Below are 20,227 nucleotides of genomic sequence, written 5' to 3' on the forward strand. Positions count from 1 at the left end.
GATTTTATTACTAATAATAATAATAACAATATGGACTATTTATATAGCTACTATATTAATATACTCTACTGCGCTTTATATTTAGTATCATGATATTATTACCCCCACTGTAGCCGAGCCGCCATATAGGCGCTCAAGCTTTTAAGAAATTTCTTCCAACCAGGTACCCATTATGTGGGTAAATTTCTTAAAGAAGGAAAACACGCCATACATGTAGTTGGGAATCAAACCCAAGTCCCTCAGATTAAAAGACAAGAGTCATTACCACTAGACCACGACGCCCCCACATTGATATGACATGTGCCTGGTTTTGCTGAACACAATTATACCTTGAATAAATTGAATACTTAATAATAATAGACAGTTCTTGTATAGCGCATAACACATTATAAATAACGTCTCTATGCGCTTCCAAAGGACTTGGATATTATTACCCTGGCTTTAGCCTCGCAGCCTTTTACAGCGCTGGGGCATTTCAAGGAATAAATTCCTGCCAGGTACCCATTCACCTCACCTGGGTTGAGTGCAGCACAATGTGGATAAATTTCTTGCTGAAGGAAATTACGCCATGGCTGGGATTCGAACCCACGACCCTCTGTTTCAAAGTCCGGAGACTAATCCACTGGGCCACAACGCTCCACATGTTTAACATGTATTTAACATACTTACTGCTCAAAATTATCATAGATGGAGTTGAGTAACGAGACTTCTTTATCTAAGTATAGTTTGGTATCATCCAGCGTATTGTAAAGAGTGTAGAATTGCTTCGTCTCCCTATGGGTGCTGGCAACTAGTAAAGAGAAAAGAAAAAAATACATGTTAAACATGCTTCAAGCTTATTATGAGCAAGAATTTTCTCAATTGGCCATCAATTCAACCTCATTGACTGGAAGGAGCTGGCGCCGCTCCAGGAACTCATAGATAGGTTTTCAAACAAGTGAGCCATGCAAGAATACTGACGAGACAAAGACTCGAAAGAGAGAATCAGCTTAAAGCCCAGCTAAAGCTTTGATAAATTGTAAATAATGTGAGTTATACTGACTATTCTTTAACACTCCAATGTTATATAATAGTCAGTAATATTCTTCATGTCGAAGAAGGGTGGGGGGTGGGAGATTTAAAAACAAAATGAGAAAGAGAAAGAAGAAAGAAAGGTACCAGAAAAGAGGTCATGTGCTTGTAAATCTACCTTTCATTACCAATATACCCGTTATTCAATAAAAAAAAATCAAGTCATTTTGCTGCCTCTCCCCCCCCCCCCGTTCTTATCCAAATGCTTGATGATATAAAGTATAATTGATCCTACCTTGGTTGTAAAGTTCAACAAATCTCTTCTGGTACTGAGTTAGCTCTGCTCTCGTAGGCACTTCATCTATCTTCCTTTGGAGTTGAGAAATCTCACGGTTCTTACGAGCCTGTAGAAAATTTGTCAGATAAAAAGAAAACAAATGAGTTCAATGAATGACTAAGTCAGAAGGAAAGTGTAATAGGAACAGTTAAAAGAGAAGAGAACGTAGACGGGGAAGGTTTTTGCTGAATGAAATAAAATGATGGTGAATGTTATAAATACAATGATAGATTTGATGATGGTATATGATGGTGAGTTGATGAATATGATCTTGATCAGGGGATAAAATAATTTTTAGGGGCTATTTTTTGCGACAATTGGGGCTATTTTTTTCACTTCACAGGTTCCTTTTTGCTCAATGAGCAATAATGCTGCTAAAGCATATCCCATTATTCTGATGTATGTATAAAATGGATTTTCTGAATGTTCTTGAACTTTCTTTGTAGCATACCTCTGGGCATCTCTAAAAAAGATGGGTCCCAAAGCATTCCAGTCTGCAAATTTTAGGAGCGATTTTAGCTACCGTGAGAGCAAAATCGCTGTATTTCTTATGCTGATAGTGATGATGATGATGATGGTGATGATATAATGATGATCATAATGAAATGATAATGAGGATGATAACCAATGAGAAGATAACATGATCATTAGAATTAGCAGAGATTGGTCACAATCTTGAGACGATCATGAATTTCCATCTCTTCAGTATTGCCTCCGTTCATCATTCAATATCAGAAAGCTAATCAATTAAAATGCAGCTGATTAAAAATTGAAATTGGTCAAATTTGTGAAACAACGTTGAAAAATACGTAAAACATGAATACATTACTGAATACGAGAATATTGATGTCTTACCTGGAGCAGTCTTATCTTCTGAAGTTTCTCCTTATCTGCTTCATATTGTCTAGCGATAAGTTGATCTCTCTCAGACATTTGTACCTCACCACTTCCATCCAGACCTCGGAGGTCAGCTATACTCTGCTTCAATCTCTGCATCTCTTCCTATTAAATACATAAGATTTTTAAAAAATCATTTGGTAGTTACAAAACTACGTAAAACAACGTCTAATGTTCAAGATTTTGTTGTTAACTTTCCACTGAGTCCATGGCTCTTTTCTCCAGTACCTCATTTCACTGATCAAAAGTTATACCCCTTCAAGATCCTTACGTTCCTCCTCTTCCAATTCTCTCGTTACCCCCAAAGTTTCCAAAACCTTGGGGGAAAGATCATTTGTTCACTCATCCTCCAAGTTATGGAATAGCCTCCCTGAAAACATTGAACAGTGCTTGACCTCTGAAACTATCAATCAATACCTTAAAACATTTCTCTTCAATTCTTCTTAATTTCTTTTTTATAATTTCCTAAAAAGCGCCTTGAGCACTCTACAGAGTGGATTTGGCGCGATATAAGTCTAATTATTATTATTATTATTACATGGCACTTTCAGTATGGATAATCCTCATACAATGATTTTATAATGTATATACATGTATTATCATTTTATTTTATTAGAAGCCTACTATGTGTAGTGGACTATACTTATGACAACAATAACAATGCTATTTTGTTTCAAGATTGCTTCAATGTTTTGCAGCATGGGCTGAATTGATTGTACAAATCTTTTACAAGTAAACTTGAAACTTAGCAAAACTTAAATTGCCGGTTTCTTATAAGGATGAATCTTGTTATGTTTGTTTCCAATGGAATTGGAACAGAATGTCTCAGGCTAGAAATTATTAAGTCATCTATTTCTGTTCCTGGCATTCTGGTGGTTGCATTATCTATACCCTCATGTACAGTGAGTGATTATCTGGTATTGTATCACAATTTCCTCGACAGTGATTGTTACACAGAATTTTTTTTTTTTACAGAGGACTGTACAAAACTTAGTTGAAGCTTTTCCAATACAATCACAAATGCTAATACAATTTTAGAAGTAAAATTACTCCCTGATGTATCTAAGTGATCCAAATTGATAGTTTTGATCATCTTACCTTACAATGTGCCCTGAATTCTTGTTCTTGTTTCTTCAGACTTTCGTTCATTGCTACCAGACCTCTTAGCTCCTGAAGGACTCTGGTGAAAGAGAGAGAGAAAACACAATCTGATAAATAAATAATATGGTATTCAAAATTTATGCACAAGGAAATTGCAATGTACACTTTTCTAATACACATAAAAAGAGGTGTATCCCCAGTCACCAACTGCACAACCAACATCTAAGCTTCATGTTAAGGGTGCCAGGGCCCCGTTTTACAAAGAGTTACGATCGATCCAATCAATCGTAACTTTATGGAAATCCATCAGTGTCATAATTTCTTCTACAGGACTTTTGTAAAATGTCGTTTGTAAACAAAGGAGAACACACCAAATTGTAAAGAAATCAATGAATTTATGAATATACATTCATATCTAGAATTTTTTTTGAACAAACAAGCATTTTATATGTTGACATTGCTGGCCGCCCATAGTTGCGACTGATCGGATCAATCGCAATTCTTTGTAAGATGGGGCCCTGATCTACAATATTACATCAATCAATGCATTCTGATATTATCACTTACGCTTTGTTCTCTCCTCCAACTTCATCTAGTTTAGCCATCTCATCATCAATCCTTGATGAGTATGAATCGACTTCCTGCAGTCTCTGTTGGGCTTCGCTATATGCTTGCTGCTGACTCTCTGCAGACACCTTCGACTGAAGATGAAAACCAGAATATAGTTCAAAATTAGTATACTTAACTAGTCTGTACAATGACCATTACTATTCTCGATAAGAATGATTCAACATCCAGGGGCCAGTTACACAAAGGCTGGCGATTAATCACTAAATTAAATGGCCTATCAAGATCATCGTTGCATGCGCATTTTGCTCGTAGACTGACTGGGAACCAATCAGAATCGTTCTTTCAAATTAGCAATTAATCTCTCACCTTCATGTTACGGGGCCCTGGAGGCTCTGTTGGGTTTTACTGTATGCTTGCAGCTAGCTCTCTGCAGATACACTGTTTGAAGTTCTGGTAAACGATTAGTAGCCAGTTTCAGCAATCCAGGTTCAATTTATCGGCTCATTTTTCACTCCAATAATCCATAATTGTCTTAGAATAATTACTAATCTAATTTTATTAATCATTAAAGATCACAGTAAACGTAAGAAATAAACAATGTTAACTGAATTTGGACATTTCCCGCTTCCCATAATGTTAGAACAGAGTAAGACCATGACTATTCAAACTGGACATCAGAATACCGGCCTAAGTGTTTCACTCTTGTGGGAAATTATTTGTCATCATCATCAACTCAAACTCTCATCAATCAACTTATTTGTTTAGTCTACCTTTTCTAGTTCTACTCTCTTAATAGCAGTAATCTGTATGTTTAGCATACCTCATCTACTTTCTTATTAATAGCTGTAATCTGTTTTTGTAATGATGTCTTAATCCTCTGGTGCTGTTGGGCTCCACTCATCCTCTCTGGTTTATCTTCCATCTGTTGTAACTCAGATTTCTGTACAAAAGACATTAACATGAGGTCAGAGGTCAAAGTTCAAAGATCGGAAAGAGTGGTGTATTTTTGCTTATACATGTACATTTGTCATGCATCTCACTCTAATGGATGATTGGAACTAATAGTAATGATACTCGATTGTTTCTCTCATTTAAGATAAACATGGAGAGAACTTTTGAAAGATAAGAAACTAGGAAAATCAAGACTAACGTTTCTAACATTAAAAAATATGGTTCTTCCAATGTAAGACAGTGTCAACAGTGCGTAGATGGATAATAATACCCAATATTTATAACATGCTTTTCCCAATGGCCCAAAGTGCTTACAATTTCAAATTCATATAAAAAAGTTTTTAGGGACTTCTTAAAGATTCAACTGTTGTGGATTTTCTTAATGTGAGAGGGAGTTTCTTCCATTCCATTGAGGATGCAAGAGTGAAGGTTTTATCTCCAGTCTGTTTTCGTTTAGTTGGATATGTTGATTTAAGTGGGTCTTGAGAGGATCTAGTTCTTCTACCTGGGACATACATTTCTAAACGATCAGATAAATATTATGGGGCTAGGTTATTGAGTGATTTGTATACCAAAATAAGTAGCTTAATAATTATCCGCTGTCCAATAGGGAGCCAGTGTAAATTATGTAACAGGGGTTCAGGAGGTGTGTCATGGTGGACTTCTGGAGGGGATGGAAACAATTTAAGAGGGTCACTGGTATTGAAGAAAGAAGACCATTACAGAAATTAAGACGAGAAAGAATAAGGGAGCAAATGGCATGGTTAGCACTTGACTGATCAATAAACCTACAAATTCTAGTTATGTTCCTCAAATGATATGTGACAGTACAACAAACAGTAGAAATATGATCATTCATGGTCATATGTTAATCAAAATACACCTAGGTTCTTACACTTTTCTGAAGGAGTAATACTGATTAATTACAAGGTTTTAATCAAATGCTGTATCAAAGAAAGGTTTTACAATAAATGTTATCAACATATACATACCCTTTCTGCATATTCCTCAGCTAGTTGGCCAATGACATCTGATTGTAATCCAACAATGCTACCCACCATACTAGCTGTAACTTTACCCTAAAATCATGAAATCACAACATTGATAAATTCTCATTCATCTTTATTATAGCAATCTGTTCAAAACACTTTTCAATCAAATGGACAAGCATCCTGAACTGCCTTTCAAGCCACTCAGTCACCAATATAAAATATTTTACATGAAAGCATTCGCCAGATTGTTCTCGATGCAATTATTTTCTTATCACTCATCGACATGTATCCATGTATCTGAAACTAAAGGCCTGGTCCCACTGGCCAACGGATACAAAACGTATTCAAAAATTTTATGCAGCTCAAAACTTTTTGTGCTGATGAAATCACATTGGACGGATGCTCGATGGATAGAGTGTACAATGCAATGAGTACACGACGGATGCATAGCGTTTTCCAACGGATGGCAAGATTTTTGTACATTTTACATCCGCTTTGCATCCATAAGTGCAGAGGGGACCAGGCCTTTAACTGTTTAATCTGTAGACATACAAACAGATTGTAGACAAGCAAATCTACACTTTAAGAAATACATACTCTTATTCACCCATCCCTTTATCTATCCTCCCGTTCACCCATCCATCTTTCCATCCACACACCCACCTATCCACCCATCCATCCATCCACCTACATGTATCCATCTATCTATCCACCCACCCCTCCCTCCATCCACCCCTCCATCCATACATTTGTATGTCCACCCATCCATCCATCTATCCATCCATCCATCCATTCATGCCTCCACCCATCCATCCACCTATCCATCCATCCATCCATCCAACCATCCATCCATCCATCCACCCATTTATCCATCCATCCATCCATCCATCCACCCAACACCAATCCATCCATCCATCCACCCAACGGTAACCATCCATCCATCCATCCATCCATCCATCCATCCATCCATCCATCCATCCATCCATCCATCCATCCATCCATCCATCCATCCATCCACCCACCCAACACCAATCCATCAATCCATCCACCCACCCACCCCTCCATTCATCCATCACTCTGATTCACCTCTTCTACTTCCATAGCAGCCATGCCTTTCATCAAAGCCTGAATCCTCTTCTCTTCCTTTATTCTCTCCTCCTCCGCATCCTCTCCTCCTGCTCCTCCCTTGGTGACCGGTGATAGACCAGCAGCTACTGCTTTCTTCTTTGGGTCCTTTTCAGATTCTTTCTCATTTTGACTGCTTCCTCCAACACCATATCTCCTAAAAAGACACATCAATAAAGAGGGTTAGATGTTTATCAAAGTCTAATTTTCCAATACAATTAGTGTATATAATGCGGAAAATTACTACTAGTCGATCAAGAGTGTATTAGAAAGTCAACTCAGTGCACCATCACCAATAAACTAAGTCTATTTTGTTCTGTAATTCCCCTCCCTTGATTTAGTTCAATGACAACCTGTTACAATCTTGGACACACACACAAATATCACGTATAAGATTTAAATGATTCTGCTTAAACGGACGTACATGCATGACTTCAAATCTGTGTCCGACAAGAATAATGATAAGCAAGGCATAACATTCAACTGTCAGGGGCTGAATTTACAATTTTGTCTGTAAATTGGATATGTAAATCCTTTAAAATTGATTTGATAATGTATGTTTGAGTTTCATTATTTACCTTCCGTACTCAAGTAAAGTTGATTGAACTCTTAGTTCTTCATCCCTCAGCTTGTGAGCATCAGATCGGCGGTATTTCCTCTGAGCTTTGTAGGAATCCTTGACCTCCCCTACTGTTGAAATGGAAGTGTCCTTCCTGTTATCGAAATCAACATCCTGCGGGACAAACCATTAATAATCCAGGTATTATGGAAATCTCATACAGTACAAAAATAATCCATCTTATCCTATTCTACAAATCTTCAATGGTATTTCTGATCCTCTGTAATAATCACATCTTCTCTTAGAATTCACCAACAAATGTGACACCAACTAGAAAAATCCCATCAGAATGGGAGGCCAAATTTCTAATTTGATTTCCACTGTGTGATTTGGGCCTTCATGTCGTCAGATAATGGAGTACGAGTGAACAGAGTTGAAGGCGATGCGCCAGCCGCAGATCACCAATGCATAAGGTCTATCTTTAGGCCCCCATTCCACAGAGGGGAGATCTTTGAAAGACCAAAAATTGGTGAGGTCTTACAGCAGTCTCCAAGATAACTGAAATTTGTCATCTCTGTGGAATGGCTTAGAAAGACCCCTCAAAGAACTTTGAAAGACTGATGGATATTTCTTGTGTTTACTGGTCTTAGACTAGTCCTATAGAGATCTTTTAGAGATCTTTTATGCAACAAGTGATCTTTCAAAATTCTTTCCATGGACTTTGCCTGACCTTTCAATGATCTCTCATAAGTCTTACAGTGATCTTCCAAAAAATCTTGATAGACTGTCGAAAGATCATGCAAAGACTCATAAGAACTTTGAAAGTTTATTGAAAGACTGCTGAAAGGCCATCGAACGACCATTTTCCTGTAAGACCGCTGAAAGACTGTTTTGAACCGTTTCAAAAAGTTTTGGAGATCACGAAGACCACTGAAAGATCTATCAAGAATCGTGAAAGACCTTGGAGATCTCTTGAAAAATCAAGCAAGATCCATGATCTTACAGCAGTCTTTCAGAGGTCTTGCTTTCTGTGGTATGGGGGTTTATCACAATCTCTTGTTAGAAGGAATCAAAATTCACAGAATGAAGAGTTAAGACCTACCTCTGGTGTTTTGTGATTTTTGCTGAACTGTGAGATTGAAAATGCTCTGATCTGATCACCCATCTCCTCTCTTGTCTCTATTGCTCTCTTCACCAACCACTGTAAGAAAATAACAAATCATCTAAAAGGGTGCATGTTGCTTCAGAATTCACAAGGTGTAATACAGAAACAAATCAATTGTTTTATAGTGTATCTTCAAAAGTCGCAAGGTGCAAGACAATAACAAATCAAATCATTTTAAATTGAATCTTCAAAATTCACAAGGTGTAATAAAATAACAAATCGATCATTTCAAAGTGTATTTTGTCTTCAAAATTTACAAGGTACAGGAGGTACAAGATGGTAAAGAATCAAATCAAATAAAGGGAATCTTCAAAATCCACAAGGTGTACGAAAATAAGCACACAAATCATTTAATAGTGTACATGAATCTGAAAAATTCACAAAAGAGAATAAGAGAACTCAATAATTTCATAATGCCTGAGCTACAGCTGAGGTAAAATGGGATGATTTGGTACATTAGGGTGCAAGTACATACAGTGGCAGACCGTGACCCGGAGGAGACAAAGCATTGGAGGGGCACAGCATTGTTCACAAACAATACAGTGCCCCTCCAATGCTTTGTCTCCTCCGGGTCACGGTCCGCTACTGAGTACATAATAGCTATTAAAGTGGATATTACTATTATAATAACAAAGAAACAAAAACTACAATTACTTGCAATATCACTGAAAGTGATTATTACCCCCTCCCAGAGACTTTTCTTTAATTAATTCCCTAACATGCCATTACCAATTCAGCTGTTACAAAACGTTCTCCCAAATGTTCTCCCGATGAGCAATGCATAAAATTACATTATTAACCTTCTACATTCTAAAAATGCTGACATTTTGGATTCATACGATTTTGTCCATTGCATGCGCGCACCGAGACTACAGGCACCACAAGTAAAACCACTTGTGTTTGCATGCAGCGCGTATGTTGTATGTACGCGATAATAAACAGACCGAGCTGGCACTGCATGATCATATTTTGCATCGAAATTGATAAATTTTATACGAAAAAGACTATATTTTAGGTGTCATATATAAACCAAATAATGAATGTTCTTTTCATTCGTGCAATGGACAGAATACTTTAATTGGTGAAAGATGAAATGAATGATCCGTTCAACTTGGCTACGCCTCTTTGAATGGATCATTTCATCTTTCACCTCATTAAGTATTCTTTCCATTGTACTCATGAACATTCATTATTTGTATAATATTTTGAGGTTCATACCTGAACTACAGGATAGATATGAATGAAATCCAGACCCTGAATCTGATGAGGTTCAATCCGATGAGGACATTTCATCCTTGGTAGAACAGCTACAATCTTTTCAGTAAGAGCACTACAGAAATTCAATATTATAAGTAATACAGATTCATTGGGTACTGAAAAATGTAAGAAAAGCATTAACAATCAATTTAAAAAGTCTACTTTAGATAGATCATATATAATATTTGCAAATTAATCTATAGTTCTGTTACAAGAAGCAGACAAGGGAGGTTTTCACAATGAATTAATTCTAACTTAAAAGTCCTTAAATTCCTAGTACGTACATGATATTCAACAACTTCACTGATTAACACGCGGTAGGCCACATCAAATGTGCAATCAGTAGAGTGATGCATTTTAATACATAACTAACACACAATTTTTCTCTACATACACTGTTATGGTATGGTCAACTTTTCTTCAATTCATGTAGTTTGAAAATGAAGCAGTTTTTTGAGTATCATGAAAAAGATTTCTTACATTTTCTGGCCAATAGTGGAGTTTTCTTGGAAGAGTAGATCAACATCAATATCAAAATTGCATGTCGTAATACACCAAGTCATACCGCCGACAACCTAGGAATAAAAAAATTATATATAATTATAAAAAAGCAAAAAATTATAAAATGTTCAGAAAACAGTTCCTTACTTTTGCATTAACAGCCTTTTGATACTACATATATTTCTTTCAGATATTGATTCTCAAGAGTGCTTTAAGAACTTAAAACCACAAAAAACGATGTAGAGAAATAAAAAATGGGAAATTATGAAAAGGTGTGCATTATTCTTATCAAAGTATGACAAATTATAAAGGTCAAATTCTCCATTCCCTGAAAAGTAATTCAGCCTGGCACAAAAAAATATCAAAATTGTTTAGCTACTCTTTTTCCTAGCTCTAATAATCCAAAATTTTTCATTCTTTGCAGAATTTTGAAATAAATATACCGTAAGTAACGGACTATAAACCACACCCGTGGATTAACCGCACCCCCAACTTTGGACAAAAAAAAAAAAAAATCCTCACATTATATTTGAGGTACGAAGAAACAAAAACTAAGTTAAAAATTTCAAAGTATCCAAAGAGATTACCGGTATGCGGAAATCTGCTGTTCTTGATCAATTCATCTACAAATGTTTGCAAGAAAGAAAGGTCCCGACAATATTGGCCACTTACACACTCACTCACCTAACAGTCACAGTGTACACACACACAGCAGTGCCGTTCTTGTACATTGCAAACTACGATACGGTACCAGTACATCTTATCAAATAATGATCTGTGTCTTTCCCGCCGTAGGAGGAAGAAACATTCACATTTCTTGCATCACAAACTCACAATCACTTTCAGAATTTGTCTAGCATTCGATGTCTTAGCATGAATTTTGGATACGGGATTACAGGAAGGTTCAAGAAACAAAGAAATTTGCATTTTTTACAGTTGTTTTGACGGCTTCGTACTGTCTCTCTCGTTGCGTGGCGTACATGGTATCTTATGAAAAGCAAACGGGAAAGAAAAAATAAGCTGGCGCGAAACGGGACTTTGGAGGGGATTGAGGGTTAAAATGAATAGCGCCAGCTTAAGTCGCACTATAACCACAATACAACGCAAGCTAGCTCAGCTAGCTAACTCAACTCTCGCTCAGCAGTGACAAAATATTATCGAGTATGCTTGGCTTCTCTTTGAACTTAGCGCGGGAACTTCGCTGCTTTGAACCGAGAATAAAAGTCGAAATTAGTGTCATGAAGGTGGGTGCGTTTGATTAATAAAATCGTAATAATCGCTCATTACCCTGGGCGGCTACGCCCGGCCACTCGATGTGTTGTGAACTGGCAGACGTCTTACATGTTCGGGAAGGGTTACGACGGGCTGGCTCAGACCCGTCACCGTGGATAAACCGCACCCCCGACTTCTGCTTCTATCCCGCCGAGAAAAAGGTGCGGTTAGTAGACCGTTACTTACGGTAATCTGTGGAATTTCAGGTTCATTTTTGATACAGGGGGGGGGGGAATTCCAGTTTGCCTTTTATTTCTGGTGACATGTTCCTAACAATGCTGAGCAAGTAACACTAATTCTAATTTAATTTTCTTAAATTTAGTGGTTTTCATTCAACACCAGGATGATGAGAAGGTAGTGACTGACATAGAGTAACATTTTTGACAGACACCAGTGACCTGGGTAGGATATGAACTTTACAGTCTGAAGACCTAACCACTGGACCTCTACAAACTACTAACCTTATCAAAGGGAGAAAGTCCCTTGATCCTGGCCCTGAAATAACCAGCAGCAACAAGCAGCTCAATCGTTTCTCCCAGCTTGATATTCTGTTCCTCATCTTCTCTAGTTTCAACCTGCAAAAAAATGGGAAAAATAAGCCCCTCTTTGATATAACATTGTTTTCCATATTTTAATTCAACATACAGGTAATAATCTTTCAGGATTCATATTGCAATTTGCTTCACATTTTTTTTAAATACTGCAACACAAAATAATAATGATGATGATGATAATGACGACAATAACAATGATGATGGAGATGATAATGATGATGATAATAATAATGAAAATAATAAGAAGAAGAGTAATTAAGAGGAATAAGCAAATTGTAGTAGTAATTGTAAAATAATAAATCTATTCAAAAATTTGAATTAAAAAAGTCAGTAACATTTATAATCTAAACAATATAATTTCACTGAAATATAAATCACAAAAAAACTCAAATAAATAACAAAAATTATGAAAACATAATTTTTCACTGAATGGACCTAGTATAAATGAATAAGAATGCATGAATGGCTGAAAAAAGCAATTAATACTTTGTAGTCTAGATCTAGTAATAAAGAGATGAATTAAAAAATGAATTAATGAATTAATAAACTTATCATTCTACAATAGCAATAGATCTACTTTTAACACATCCAGCAAGCACAGCGCTAGCACAATCAAGATCATCAACAGGCAAATTGAATTGCGCCGTCTGGTGATCCATTTCTGGCATGCAACGATCAAATTCGCACCTAGGCACTTACTTGAAGCCTTCAGCACTCGCCCGATTTCGCCGTGCTACCCGAAACATTTTCCAAAAAAATAAAAATCAACTAGCACCGACAAAAGGCTACATTTTAAGCCCAAGATTGTAAGTCAGAAACACCATAAAATACATTTTGTGACCTTCACTGGAAAAGGTGATCGATTTTCAAACACTAGTGGGCAAATGATAATAGAATAATAATAGAATAGCTTTTATATAGCGCATTACACCTTACACAGGTCTCAATGCGCTTTAGGAAAAAGAAAGAAAAACAAGTGGAACGCCTCTGGCAGTCTTGCCTGCATTACGCAATTTAATATCGCAGCAGTGCTAACTTTGAAAACTACTATAAAATAATCATTCACAAAAACATCATTCATATAATGACATAATACTACGTTCATTGACCATAAATGACATTTGAACAGAGACTTAAGACTGTCAACTACACCCATGTCCACATTTCATTCACTCTATCCATAAACTTTCAAAGTTATGATGGCACTTAAACAATTACCCCAACATGGCCTAAGTTTATTGACCTTAACTGACCTTTGACTTGGTTCTGTGACCTGAAACTCACAGGGGATGTTCAGTGATGCTTGATTACTCTTATATCCCAAGTTTTATGAACTAGATCCATAAACTTTCAGAGTTAGGATGGTAATTCAACAAATACCCCCAACACAGCCAAAGTTCATTGACCTTTAATGACCTTTGGCCATGGTCATGTGACCTGAAACTCGTACAGGATGTTCAGTCATACTTGATTACTCTTATGTTTAAGTTTTATGAACTAGATCCATAAACTTTCAGAATTAGGATGGTAATTTAACAAATACCCCCAACACGGCCAAAGTTCATTGACCTCAAATGACCATTGACCATGGTCATGTGACCTGAAACTCGTACAGGATGTTCAGTGATACTTGATTACTCTTATGTCCAAGTTTTATGAACTAGATCCATAAAATTTCAGAGTTAGGATGGTAATTCAACAAATACCCCCAACACGGCCAAAGTTCATTGACCCTAAATGACCTTTGACCTTGGTCACGTGACCTGAAACTCGAGCAGGATGTTCACTAATACTTGATTAACCTTATGCCCAAGTTTCTAGTCCAGTCAATCTAGCCAGAATAGGGGGGTAACCCACCACTAATTGCAACACAAGATATTCCACTGAAATGCTTTCCAGGAAGGTCCCCTAAACAACATACTAAAAGTCCCAAGAAATCCAAGCAGTGGAAATTTATGAAATTTGCATATTATGCAAATTAGCCATGAAAAATTGGAAAAAGAACGGAAATAATCCAAAGATTACAAATTAAATGTCCAAAACAATTTAATTTGAATGGAAATTCATGATAAATAACTGAATTCAATGTTTTTAATCAAAAGTGCAAAAATTTCTACCTCATTTGCATATTATGCAAATAAGCATCCTTATATGGAAAAAATGTCAAGATATTGTGAATTTTCTCATATAGACTGCTTGAGTATATTCAATTAATGTTGACATTAATATGCTACTATATCACTAAGCATGAGAATTCATCCCAATGCCTGAAAATTAATTTGCATATTATGCAAATTAGCCATTAAAAAATAGAAAATGAGGAAATTAATCCAAAGATTACAAATTAAATGTCCAGAGCAAGTAATTTTGAACAAAAGTTCATGATGAATAAATAAGTTCAATGTCTTTATTTAAAAAAGCTAGCAAATGTGCCTCATTTGCATATTATGCAAATAAGTATCCTTATATAGAAAATGTAAAGAAATTTTGATTTTTATCACATTGACTGCAGTGAAAACATTTCAGTTTTTCAAATTAATATGCTGCTATCACTAAGCATTCAAATCTATCCTCATATGATTTATATTCAAGGAAAAATACTGGAAATATGTTCTTCGCTTCCTAAGCGTTAGTCTGACAAGATGATGGGATTGGCAAGAACAAAGCACAGTATTTGAATTGGTGTGTAGTTTGTTAGAGTTGACAACCATTTCTTATGTGGATGGGAACGACTTAGACTTTCTTGAAATTTCACCGCATAAACATGATAAAGTGAGGCCAGGAAAAGCAAACTTATGGCAGGTAAGATCTGATGAGTAGTCTCATTAAGAAGTGCAGCAGAGATTCCGTCTGGCCTTGTAGCTTCATGCAGGTTGTTTTCTTTAACATTTTCTTCAGTAGTCTGGCTACACCTGCTTGACTAAACAATATGTTATCTGGCCATATCTGGGTCAGGACTGGGTCCCAGGACTTCAGCATCATCATCATCATGATCAGTGGTGAATACTAAGACTAAAAATATTTGCCTTCCTTTAATAATGATATTCCAATGTAGTCATAGCTATTGATATTAAGGGATTCCAACATGCTAATTGTTACAGCCTGGATCATTGTCAATCCGGTCAACAAATTATGTATTATAGGCTTGTCTACAAACCCTCTTATGGTCCTCTTTAATGCATTGTAGCAATTCTGAGCTTTACCTTACTGATGCTTTTGGAGCATTAAAATGTGCAAGCCTTCCTAGCCTTTCTCTAAAACTCTTGACATCTTCCGACACAACTTATGTCCATTGTCTCATTGAGGCAACGTGTGTCGGAAGAAGACATGGTTAACGGTGTGTTCCTGTTAAAGTCCTCTTGATTGGCATTCAGTCTCCTATGCTCGACTTGTCGGATTTCAGTACAGAGAGTTGTATGATTGTCCAAAGTACATCTGCATGACACTATTAAAGTCAGCATTCCTCCAGAAGAACATCCTTAGTTGTACCATAAAATGTTTATTCCTCTGGACAACCTCACAGTATACCCATGATTAGCACATTGTGGCAAATAAACCCTGGAAGTGGTACACACTGTCTAATCAATGTTGGATGGTATTTGATGGTTATGTTAAGGGTGTTCCATTATGTTGTGTCCTCTTGTTGGAAAGGCAATAATCTGGCTTAGTCCTCCATCTGGTTTGTTCATTGTCTCACTGAGGAATTTCTGTTTACCATAAATATCAGAAAATTAATATTATTATTTGCATACAACTTACTTAGAAACTATAGCTTTAATATTTGGAGATGGTTCCCATAGGAGATTTATCAAAGAGGAAAGAACAGAAAATGGATGCTTCATCATAAAGCAGCAACTGGATTCAGCAAGAACGTCTAATCACGATTCCTGTATCTGAGAAAGATGCCTATAATGCAATTTAAGCCTTCATCATGAATTTATGAATAACTTTCATGTCGCTCGTATAGGCAAATGCCCATTGTTACTCTTATTAAGCATGCCCAGAGATCTTGTGATCCAAGCAAGTACTCATATTCACCACCAAGACAAGTGATGATGATGGTGATGATGATGATGATGGGTTCTTGTAAAGCGCCGGTATCCGCCTCAGCTGGGCGCTCATGGCGCTTGCTCAAAAATAGGAAATATCTCACAAATTTCAATGTCTTCAAACAGTGCTTAGTATCATTATTCAGTTCATGTACTGTCCTAGTAATGCTACAATTGAGTTATTCTTGTCTTGAGATAATGCTGGAGTGGGGAACAGAAAGGTCTTCAGGTAAGACTCAAAAGTTGATTGGGTCTCTGCTCTCCTGATAAATTGGGGAAGGCTATTCCACAGCTTGGTCCAGAGATGTAGAAGGCTCTGTCACCCCAGGTTGTGTGGCTGAGAGATTCCCTCAGCAATGCTAGAGCTGCTGATCTGAGACTGCGTGTTGGTCTATGCTGAGATAAGAGCTCTGAGATGTAGGGTGGAGATTTATCGTTAAGCGCTTTGAATACAAGGACCCCAAGTTTATAAGCTAATTGGTGTGCTACAAGGACCAAATATTCGAAGCTAATGGGCTTTTATTTGTACGGGTGTGACATCTTGTGCTGATCACTTGGCAATCCAGGAGTTGCTAGCATGGACTATACTCGCAAGAAACGCAAAGTCTCTACAAAGTCAAGAAGAGAGCAAGACTTGGATGGAAATAATGAAGCATTCAAGCAGTGGCATCCATGTAGAATGGACTCATCATTGTACAATATGAGTGGGGTAACTGCTCGTGACAAAAGTCAATATCAATCAAGCAAGAAGTGTAGGGAAGGTCATCATGGTTAATACACATAATCTACATGGAATTTTAGAGGAAAGTATCACTTTTGTGTTGCCTTGAATATTTATAACATGTCGGATGCTTATTTGCATAATATGTAAATTACACTTCAGATATTAAGCTGATTATTAATGTATTAGCCATTCTTAGTGCTCACATCATATTGATCTAGACTGAAATGTTTTCATAACTGTTTTTGTGAGAAAAATCAAAATTTCTGGATTTTTTTCCATATAAAGATGCTCATATATATGCAAATGAGGTAGATTTATTTACGATTTTTTTTTTTTAAATAAATAAATTTGTAAAACTTATCATGGGCTTCAGTTCAATTCGTATTGATTTCTGCACTTGATTTCCAATATTTGGATTATTTTCCTTATTTGTAATTTATTATGGCTAATTTGCATAATATGCAAATTTTGTGATTTTCCATATGCTTGTATATTTAAGGACTTTTAATATGGTGTTTAGGAAACCTTCCTGTAAGGTATTAACATATTCCAATTTCAATAGATAATCTACTTGCAATTTTTGAGGGATGTATCACCAGTGTGTTTTCTTGAATATTTATAACATGTTAGATACTTTTATTTGCATAATATGCAAATTACACTACAGACACTAAGCTGAATACAAATGTATTCAAAGTCCATAGTGATTGCAGCATGTAAATTCCAACATTAATGAAATTTTCAAGCAGATAATGAGAGAAAAATCACAATACCTTGACATTTTTCAATATAAGGATGCTTGTTTGCATATTATGCAATTGAGGTAGATTTTTTTGCACTTTTGACAAAAAACATTGAATACAGTTATTTATCATGAATTTTCGCTCAAATTGAATTGTTTTGGACAATTAATTTGTAATCTTTGGGCTATTTTCCTTATTTTTTCTAACTTTTTATGGCTAATTTGCATAATATGCAAATTTCATAAATTTCCACTGCTTGGATTTCTTGGGACTTTTAGTATGTTGTTTAGGGGACCTTCCTTGAAAGCATTGCAGTGGAATATCTCGTGTTGCAATTAGTGGTGGGTCAAACCCTATATTGACTGGACTATTCATGAACTAGGTCCATATACTTTCTAAGTTATGATGTCATTTCAAAAACTTAACCTTCGGTTAAGATTTTGAAAATAATTTTCCCAGCATGGTCTAAGTTCATTGACCCTAAATGACCTTTGACCTTGGTCATGTGACCTGAAACTCAGGCAGAATGTTCAGTAATACTTGATTAACCTTATGTCCAAGTTTCATGAACTAGGTCCATATACTTTCTAAGTTATGATGTCATTTCAAAAACTTAACCTTAGGTTAAGATTTGATGTTGACGCCGCCGCCGCCGCCGCCTCCGTCGCCGTCGGAAAAGCGGCGCCTATAGTCTCGCTCTGCTATGCAGGCGAGACAAAAAATAAGGGAAAGCTGCAGGTAATGCTTTGATAATAATCTTTTCAGTTAAATAAATGTTTTCAATGCAGATTTAAATTGCCTAATTGTATCAACTTGCCTTAAATTGTGTGGGATACTATTCCAGAGTTCCGGAGCTGCATGCACAAAACCCCCGTTCGCAATAAAACTTTGTCTTAACAACAGGTACGTTATATAAATCCATATGAATTGATCTAAGATTTCGAACAGGTTCATATTTAATACAAGTAACTCTGACAGTGACAGATAAGATGGAGCCATTTGTCGAAAACACTGAAAGGAGAGTAGTAAGATCTTGAACTTAATATGTGACCTGACAGGCAACCAATGCAAGGATCTTAATACAGATGATACAGATTCATATCACTGTCAGTACAGAAAAACAGTTTAACAAATAATTAACAATAACAGATTCAATTTCATGTTAAATCTAGACAGCTGGCAGCCGTCTGTTTCGAGGAGTTTTTTAACATTTTTTTTTTTTTTTAATTTCTCCTCATACACAGACGGCTCGCTAGCGTGCAGCCACCATTAGGGGACTTGCAATGCAAAATCCCCCCGTCGGGGCTCTTCAATTTTTGTCTTTAATGAGTAAAAATTTTGAAAATTCACGCGACCAAAATGCAAATTAATATTCCCTCTTGGCATCAATTGCCAAAAAACGGAGGAAAATCAAGTTAAAAGGAACAAAAACAGTGACTTACCTCGGCTGCCGGCTGTCGCGCAAATTCACTTCCCCGTTTTATCCGATCTTAAGTACATAAACATATGGCCATTGAGTCCCCTGTACAGATCGCGCTAGAACTTCGGTCTCTGTATTTGGTGAGTGAAGCCAACGGAGTTCAGCTGAACAACCAACATAACACTACAGAGATCGAAGCTTTTGGTCTAGTTAAATCATGCAAAATCAATTCTAAAATTAAAGACGATATAGACTTGTCCAAGTTACAAGATTTTTGTGAGAAAATCACTGCTTGCTGTAAACAAAATTTTACTTGAAGTTCACTTCAGGGCTGAGTTTAGCCTTCTTGTTATTTCTTTTGACTTTTTTGTTCAGATTGGAAAATCATTGACATTACCCATCACCAATACAGACGTGTGGGACTGTGTCAGCAGTTACCGCAACAATAATTCGGTTATATTCAGCTTTTTTATTGAAATAGAAAGAGTTTCTTATCGAAAGTACAACTTCTATGATTACCTCAACTTCGTTGCCATCAGCATCATATAAAACACTCTTTTTGGAGCTACTTCGAGGCCTGGAAGGTCTTCGGAATACACTGGACGTCGCCATTTTCACCTTTTTTCTGCTAGGATCGGATAAAGGAACTGCCCACTTCCGGAGCGCGGTGGTACGTACGTGAGCGATATATGATCGCAAATACGTGGTCATGCAGCCCCGTTTTGTAAAATTTGGACAGCGGGAAGGGACCAAGGGACCCCTTCATCTTTCCTTTCACTGCCCCTCTAACCTCCTATCTCCAAATTATACAAGTTTTCTCTTGGTTATTCTCTTTCTATTTTTTCTTTCATTTTGTCATTCATTCATTACTTAGTTTCCCTTGTAATAGAAAATGAAATAACATATATATATATTTTTTAAATCTGTGTTCTAATTGCCACCTGTCTCTCTTTCTCTCCCTGTGATATATTTCTTTCTGCATTTCTTTCTATTCAAAAT

The 20,227-nt window shown here is 36.5% G+C and overlaps 1 protein-coding gene across 2 annotated transcripts in view; it reads right to left on the reverse strand.

Moving 5' to 3' along the window:
• LOC129275176 (coiled-coil domain-containing protein 93-like) overlaps positions 1-19,892 on the reverse strand; it is a 25,347-nt gene extending 5,455 nt beyond the window's left edge. For both annotated transcript variants that reach the window (XR_010295390.1, XM_064108113.1), the window contains exons 1-14: positions 19,748-19,892; positions 12,200-12,313; positions 10,446-10,540; positions 9,927-10,038; positions 8,646-8,744; positions 7,563-7,717; positions 6,946-7,141; positions 5,860-5,946; positions 4,737-4,856; positions 3,914-4,047; positions 3,344-3,425; positions 2,204-2,350; positions 1,307-1,415; positions 670-790 (exon numbers count right to left, since the gene is read on the reverse strand). Coding sequence is in view for 1 of the 2 variants with exons in the window: in XM_064108113.1 (XP_063964183.1) it covers positions 670-790; positions 1,307-1,415; positions 2,204-2,350; positions 3,344-3,425; positions 3,914-4,047; positions 4,737-4,856; positions 5,860-5,946; positions 6,946-7,141; positions 7,563-7,717; positions 8,646-8,744; positions 9,927-10,038; positions 10,446-10,540; positions 12,200-12,313; positions 19,748-19,840 (1,664 nt within the window). In the remaining variant the exon portion in view is untranslated. The remainder of the gene's footprint in view (positions 1-669; positions 791-1,306; positions 1,416-2,203; positions 2,351-3,343; positions 3,426-3,913; positions 4,048-4,736; positions 4,857-5,859; positions 5,947-6,945; positions 7,142-7,562; positions 7,718-8,645; positions 8,745-9,926; positions 10,039-10,445; positions 10,541-12,199; positions 12,314-19,747) is intronic.
• Positions 19,893-20,227: the final 335 nt, after the last annotated feature.

Source organism: Lytechinus pictus, chromosome 13, assembly GCF_037042905.1.
Source record: "Lytechinus pictus isolate F3 Inbred chromosome 13, Lp3.0, whole genome shotgun sequence".
Lineage (NCBI taxonomy): Eukaryota > Metazoa > Echinodermata > Echinoidea > Temnopleuroida > Toxopneustidae > Lytechinus > Lytechinus pictus.